The sequence below is a fragment of the Manacus candei genome, unplaced genomic scaffold (assembly GCF_025592945.1).
Source record: "Manacus candei isolate 608988 ecotype Guabito, Panama unplaced genomic scaffold, ASM2559294v1 h1tg000018l, whole genome shotgun sequence".
Taxonomy (NCBI): domain Eukaryota; kingdom Metazoa; phylum Chordata; class Aves; order Passeriformes; family Pipridae; genus Manacus; species Manacus candei.
The window spans coordinates 14,876,720-14,884,007 of record NW_026138066.1 but is presented as its reverse complement, the minus strand read 5'-3'; the positions used below and the strand labels follow the sequence as shown (position 1 = coordinate 14,884,007).

Sequence of the window (7,288 nt, the reverse complement as noted above, 5' to 3'; positions counted from 1 at the left end):
CTGCCGTCTCACCCTCCAGCCGTGCACGGCAACGGAGACCATGGTCCCACCTGACCAATATCCCTTGCAGCCCGAGGGTGTTCTTTTATCCCTGCCATGGCTGCAGTTGTCACGCTCCTCCACCCTCCTCGCAGGGAGGTCTCCAGCATGATCCGTCCTGGAGCCCTCTGCTGAGCTTGCTCCAGCTTCTCCAAGTCCTTCCTGCCCTGGGGACCCAAACCTGGGGCCGTGTGTTACACTGGATGTGGTCTAGCGAGCGCCGAGTAAGGGAGGAACGACAACAACAAAAATAATAAATAAAAACAAAAGCTTTCTTTCAGCCTTCTCCGGCATGGGGGGGGGGGGGCGCTGAGATTTTCCAAGCAGCGAGGCAGGGGCACTCAAATTACACAGGATTATAAGGGATTCCGTCCGGTCCTTGAGGACCCCATCTTGAAATCACACGTGGAGTGAAAACTCGGTTCCCACGGCGCTCTGCACCCTGCGGACACGGCCGCCCCCGCCCTGCGCGGTCCCCTATCCCTTCAGCGCCAGGCAGCGGCAGCCGCGCCCTCCCCGGGCGGGTCCCGGTCCCGGCCCAGCCGTGGGGGAGGCGGCGGGGCCGCCCCGGGGGCGCGGGCGGGCGGTGCTCGGCGCGGCCCTTCCCCCGGCCATGGCGGCGAGGGCGGGCCGGCGCCCGGAAGGGGAGCCGCCGCCACCGCCCGCCTGACTTCCCCGGCTGTCGGGCGGGGAGGGAGCAGGGGCAGGCGGGCGCCATGCTGCAGTTCTTGGTAAGGCTCCGCGGGGCGGCGGCGCCGCCGCCATTTCGCGGCGGGGCGGGGCGGGGCGAGGAGGGCGGCGGCGGGGCCGCTGCCCGGGCAAGGGAGGGAAGCGCTGCGTTCTGTCACCGTGTGTTCGGTCACCGTGGTGTGACCCGGCTCCGTGTCAGTCTGGCGGCCGCGCCCAATTTTAGCTTCCCGGCAGCGCAGCATCCCTTGGGCGTTTTTCCTTCTCCTTCTCCTTTCCACCCGCCCTGTCCCGCTGTTCGGTACCCGCCGTGCGCAGCCCGACCGGACCCCCTTGTTCTCGCAGAACTGCTCTGAAAATGGGAGTCCCTGCCTTGTTTTTCCTCCAAAGCCGTGCCCTTAATTTGCCTTGGAGATTCAGCAGATTCTGCTTGCTCACGGTGATGCTCCGCTTGCTGCTCAAATTTCTTTGTGTAAGCGTAATACCTCCCTCCTTTGGTGAGAGCAGGAGTGTCGGCCCTTTGCCATTTTGTGCACCCTTAAAAATTTATCGCCGGAGATGAGGATTTTTATATATAGAAGTTAGGGCAAGGGATCGTATTTCATTGCTGCCTTTCATTACACCCCCTTAAGAACAACAGAATTAGTAGACCGAATGTTTTTTTTATTTTTTTTTCATTTCAACACCCCTGATCCCCTAAACTCCTCTGGGTGCTTGAAGTTAGATGCCTGAAGTTAGACTGCTCTCATTCAATACTTGATCGATGCTGGTATTTACTGCCAGATGTGGGAATAGATTCCCTGACCAATAACGTTCTTGTTTGTGCTGTTGCAAAGCATGGAAACAGCTTCCTATTTTTCATTCTAGAGATGTAAGGGCTGCCCTAGGGTTTTAGTTGTGTTCTGATATGTCCCAATAAATACAAACAATAAATGATATTCTTTCATCTTTTGTTGGGGGAAGATAACTCAGCTGGCTCATAAGTTTCATACCAGGCACTGATACAGAGGAAGAAGAGATGGCCTGTTGTAAGCTGGGAGAGCCTTGCCTGTTTTTTATAATGAATAAATAAGGCCTATTTCTTATCCCAACTTCATAATAACAAAGATGAAAGCCTCAGTCATTACTGTAGCTGTTTATAATCCCTCTCCACTCCAGTGAAAACAGTAAGGCTGAATATGGTTAGCCACTCTCAAAGTTTTTGTGTTTAGCAACTCTGCTGCTTGCTGCTAATGGTTTTTTGTTGCTAGATAAAAATATGACTTCTTGATTAGTGTGTGAAAGTTAGAAAAAAGATATACTTATTCTAGTTTTTTTCCCTACTTGGGTGTAAATTGGGTGTTTGACTCTTGCTCTCCCTTGTAAGGGCTGTAGCAGGGAGATAAAGGGATAATCTCACAAACCTTGTGTTTTTGCTGTCCAGAGTTAATCGTTAAAGAAGCATTTGCCAGTGATGCAACTTGAAATGCTTGGTAGAAATTGGAAGACCCTAAACTCTCATCAGCCCTGTTGTTTGTAGTCAACATGCACATTTTAACTGGCTATATGTTTTGCTTTCCATGTAATTTAAGTCTGAGTAGTGATTTTTTTTCCCATTGCTTGAATTGTCGACTCTAAAAACAAATGTTACAGGTGGATTGCTCTTCAGTGCAGTGCTAGACTTTTCAAATAAGGAGACACTTAAAGGGAGTACTGATCTCAGAACTGTCTGTACTGGATAAGATTTATCTCACAACAGAATGAGACATATATTGGAAATGTTCTAGGGTAAAAGCCTAGAAAACTGCTGATAAACAAGGCTAGGACCTGGTTTGTGTTTTCAAGTGGCTTTCCAGGCACTGCTAAGGATACGAGAAATTCTCCTCTGCATCTGAGTGATGTTCTGCATTAAGAAAAATCAGAAGTCTGGTTTGCATCAGTGCACTATTTGTTAGTATCTCCTGGAGTACCTCTTTAGCTGATAATTGGGACTACAGGAGCATTTGATAACCAGTGCAGTATACACACACTAAAAAGACTCTACTTGTTCTTAAATTGTTAAAGCCAAGCTCCTTAAAAAGTAATAATAAACAAGGAATAAGACCAAAAATCTGTTTAAGAAAATACTGAAGTAACTTGCAGTCATAATTCATTTGGCACCTCTCAGCAAATTTTAGTTTTCTATAGATAGATTTTCACCAGTGATGTTTACAGAGTCTGAATCACTGAGAAGATGAGCTGTGCTCTATGCTGCTTCTGGCATGGAAAAAATGTCTGGTCAGTATGAGATGGCCAAGTTGTTTTATGGACAGTGGGTTTATTTTTCTCAAAATAGTCTTAATTTGACAGCAGTGACCATGAGCAATAACAATTTTCTTAAGTAGAACTGGCCTCAGCTGTCATAGGGAATGATTTGTTTGCTGACAGTGAACAAAAGCACAGTGTTAGTAGTGTCCCCTTTCAAAACAGTTAAATGAGCTTTTGTAGTATAGGACATACTTATTTTAGAATGTAACAATAAAAAATGTAGGATACTGGTGAATGAAAATTTTATCACCTGTCTTTGAAGAGAGGAATTTCACTGCAGAACTGTTCTTATGCTTGAGGATTTTCCTGAGCTGGCAAACAGGGTTTAGGCCAGAAACTGCTTCTCTTTTGCTTTTGCCCCTCTTCCCAGGTGCAATTTTATGGACAACCTTCATCAACTACAAGTTTGCATAGTTGTCAAAAGAAGTTGTGCTTCCAACCAACAGTATTTTCCTACCTCAGAGGAGCCCCTCAATCAGAGTGGATTTGGCTGAGAACTAGAGGCTTAGGATCAGAAGGGTCTGTCTGGAAGCTGGGCAGCTGTTATTGCAGAAGAGAAGTAGCAGGTTTACACCAGTTTAAGTTGATGTACCCTTAGACCTTTTGAGACTGTGATCATTGTGCAATCAGAGCCTCTGTTCTGACCTTCAAGCTTGTGAACCTTTTTTTTGCTTTATACAAAGACATAACACAGTAATATATGTATGTCCTTTTCCAACACTGAGCATCATTTTAGTGGGGTGTTGCTTTAGGCTTTTCCATCACGGACCAAAAGTTTTGTGGTATGTAAGTCCCTGTTGCTATCTCCTCCATTTTTGTAGGAGGTAGTGCCTTTGTGGGTATGCAGAGAACCTTACAAAGGGGTTCATAGCTTCATTCAAATGGTCTTAGAGATGTGTATTAAAAAACACAACTGTGCACAGTGTTTTGGAAATGATGGCAAGGTTTTCCTGGTGAGGGAGATGGGTAAAACTGGACCCCTCTGGATGAAAGATGAGAAATTAAGTAGGAGTGGAGTTGAAACTCTTTAATCTTTACATGATTTGCAATATCCCTTTCTCTTTATTTTAACCAAATATGCTTTTAATGAAAGAATGTTAACTCTTCTCCCTTTCTTCCTTTTTAGCTTGGTTTTACTCTTGGCAATGTGGTTGGGATGTATATTGCTCAGAACTATGATGTGAGTATCCTTGTATTCTCAGAGTTAAACCTATTCTGAACTGAAAATATAATACTGTCTTCCCTCATTTGGAACTAAATCGGTTTTTATTTTGGGTTATTTTATTTAAACAGAATGCAGATCTTACTGACTTCAGTTACAAGAGCAACTCAAACTTTTTCAGGAAGAATTTCTTCACTGTAGTCAGGCTTGGGAACGGGCTGTCCAGAGAAGTGGTGGAACCACCATCCCTGCAGGTGTTCAAGAAATGACTGGGTGTGGCACTTAGTGCTTTGGTCTAGTTGACAAGGTGATGTTTGATCAAAGGTTGGACTTGGTGATCTTGGAGGTCTTTTCCAACCTTAATAGCAAAAAAAAACAAAACAGAAAAGTGGAACCAAAACATTTACCTCTCTGGCATCTTCTCTGTGACAGTGTAATTCTTAAAGCCTTTACTGCTGTTCAGGCATCTACATAGATAGAGACAGGAGAAATGGAAAAGATTTAGCAGTTGTTCATGGGTTTTACCTGCACTAAAATACTGGTTTCCTGACTCCAATAGTCTGTCTGTTTGTTAATTAAAAATCCTCAGAGTATGTGACATGTCTGTCTTCTGTACCAATAATGAAAATAAATTCTACCAGCTTTTTTTTAAAATTCAGCACCTGCTCCTACTTCAAAAAGTGTATTGACCTGCAATCTATCTTTCCTTCTTTTTTCATGGTGAGAAAAGAAAGGGAATTTTCTTTCCTCAGTTCTCACAGTTAACAGAGTTTTCAGTGTGAAAGGGCAGAAGATTTCAAGCTGAGTCTTCAATATATGCTTTTAAACTTCTGTAGAGTCAGGAGGATTCTTTGGAAGAGCAGCGCCACTTAGTTGACAGACTAGAGGAGTTAATAACATTTAACATGCTTTTTTCTTAATTCTTATGCGATCTGTATTAGCCTAATAAAAAAAAATTTAAAAAAATCAAAACAAAAACGAGTTGTTGAGGCTCTGATGGCATTTATCTTTTGCTTTCTTCTCATCTTCAGTATTGAAGTCATCTTGCTTAAAAAAATTGATACATTTTGCTCCTTGTTTATGCACGTGATGTCTCCTGTCAGTCACTCCAGTGAGTACTAATGAAAGGCTAGTGTTTCTTTCTAGTGTGTGCTTTAAAGTGTTACAAAAATGTAGTCATAAGAATATGGATGTATCAATATGTATCATAAACATGGTATAGTGCTTTTCTGGCAGCACTAATAAAGTATTGCCACAAGAGGGGGACTCAGGCTTTTAGTTTGCAGGAAATGGTTCCCTGGGAATGTAACATTGACTTGCAGGATGAACATGGTAATTTTATTGCTGATATTGAAGATGGCTTGTTTTTGATGACATCTGAGATAAACTTGTCATAGCGAGGTGCTAATTCTGCAGCTGCACACACGTGTGCTCAGTTGTAAGCACAGGGAGGTTCTGGTGACAGCAGTGGAGTTCTCTTGGTTTAGTTTAAATGTCAGGCTGGGCTCTTAATTTTGTTTACTCCAACAGAGCTTACTTTTGAAAAGGAAGGCAAGAGCAACTTATATTACTGGTACTGTCAGCCTTAGATCATCCAATAGGAGAACTGCAGTCTGGATTAACTTCTGCTCTGTGGTCAGGTTACATATGAAGTAAAAACCATTGATTTTTTTTTTCCACAACTACTTGTGGAAACTTGTCTTAAATTTAATTTTAATCAGCTAACTTGTAAAATCCCGCATTGTCACTTCCCAGTTTTAGCTAGAGTCATGAGATAATCTATTCCTCACCCTTAAAAGTTGCAGCATTTTTTTCAAGTTACCAAAATTTACTGTTGGATTATTTGATCAAAATTCTCTTATTTGCAAGAGAAAGCTGAAGTTTTGAAGCTTACAAGCAGTAAATTGAATTTTCATTCAAGTGTGAAACTGCAAAAGGTTGCCAATTTGCAATGCAGTAGAATTTTGTTCTACTGTGGGATTTTGTTCCCCATAGTGTGGGATTTTGTTCCTCCTCTCTCAGTGAGGAAACCAGACTGGTCTTACTAAATTTCCTGTACAGTGGTCTTTTTTCCTTTCTCCTGTTCCCATCACCACTGGCTGACTACTAGCCTTAACAACCTAAAATATTTCCTGAAGCCTCCTGTGAGGTGCTTTCATCTGCTTTTTGCTTGATATTGCTTTGATTTTAACCTCTGTGCAAGGCAACAGATACTGGAAGTATCTTCTAGAAACCATAGAATTTAGAAATCCTAGAATTTCTTGCTGTGTTTTTGGTATTGTTAATTTGTGTAGGTTTTGATGAATGTTTTTTCTTTTGTCTTTAAAGATTCCTAACATTGCGAAGAAGCTTGAAGATTTTAAGAAGGATGTGGAGGCTAAGAAGAAACCTCCCAGTGACAAGTCCTGAAAGAGCAGTGTTCCCCAGGTCACCTCTGTGTGTGCATCAAGGATGCAATTTATCTTTCAGGCAACAAGGGTCAAGTAGAGGGTTGGCATGGGAGGTTCCTCCACTCTTAGTCTCCTAGAACTGGAATGTCCTTCTTTTGAGAGAGCAGCCGTGAACTTTACCTGGGACTGATTTTCAAGGGTTTCAGAATTTCAATTTGCAGCTGATGTGTGACTGGATAAGTTTGTATTTTTCATTATTTCTTTTCCTAATATTTTGTAACCCATTTTTACCTGATCCAACTGGAGTTGTTAGCCCTGTTACTATGTGTACCTCACACTTTGTAGTGCCCTAGTCCTTAAAACTTCACAAAAGAAATTAAATGCATCAAGAAGGAACTTTCAGGTTTCTTGTCGTTTGTTGTGAGCAGCGGTACTTCACTGTCTTTAAGATCCAATTCCATTGTTGGAGATGCCAAACTTCATTTGTCAAGGTATGAATCTGTGGAAGGGGGGGAGCTCCTGCTTTTCCCCTTATGTTGAATGATCACTTCCAGCAGCACAGACTTTGTACAAACATAGCTGATTTCAAAAAGTGTAAAAGGCCTTTGTCTCTGCTGCTCCTTCCTTCTCAGGGGGAGGGCTCCTTGTACTCTTTCCCTGCTACAGTGTGGGTCTTGGAAAAAGGTCACAGATCTGGGTCACAGGTTATGGGTCATGTCAGAGG

The 7,288-nt window shown here is 43.0% G+C and overlaps 1 protein-coding gene across 2 annotated transcripts; it reads left to right on the top strand.

Moving 5' to 3' along the window:
• The first annotated feature begins 639 nt into the window (after positions 1–639).
• On the top strand, positions 640–6,960 carry STMP1 (short transmembrane mitochondrial protein 1). Of its 2 annotated transcripts, none has more exons than XM_051784017.1 (3): positions 640–770; positions 4,139–4,192; positions 6,503–6,960. In XM_051784017.1, the coding sequence occupies exons 1-3, from the start codon at positions 756–758 to the stop codon at positions 6,581–6,583; spliced, it is 150 nt and encodes a 49-aa protein (XP_051639977.1). In that variant the 5' UTR covers positions 640–755; the 3' UTR covers positions 6,584–6,960. The 2 variants fall into 2 exon arrangements, with proteins under 2 accessions (XP_051639977.1, XP_051639976.1); XM_051784016.1 differs by lacking the exon at positions 640–770 and adding an exon at positions 978–1,198.
• The last annotated feature ends 328 nt before the right edge of the window (positions 6,961–7,288 follow it).

Coding starts and splice junctions, on each gene's coding strand:
- STMP1 (XM_051784016.1), top strand. CDS start 1,085: ATGGGAGTCCCTGCCTTGTTTTTCCTCCAAAGCCGTGCCCTTAATTTG. Junction 1,199..4,138: donor TGCTGCTCAAATTTCTTTGT/GTAAGCGTAATA, acceptor CTTCCTTTTTAG/CTTGGTTTTACTCTTGGCAA. Junction 4,193..6,502: donor ATATTGCTCAGAACTATGAT/GTGAGTATCCTT, acceptor TTGTCTTTAAAG/ATTCCTAACATTGCGAAGAA.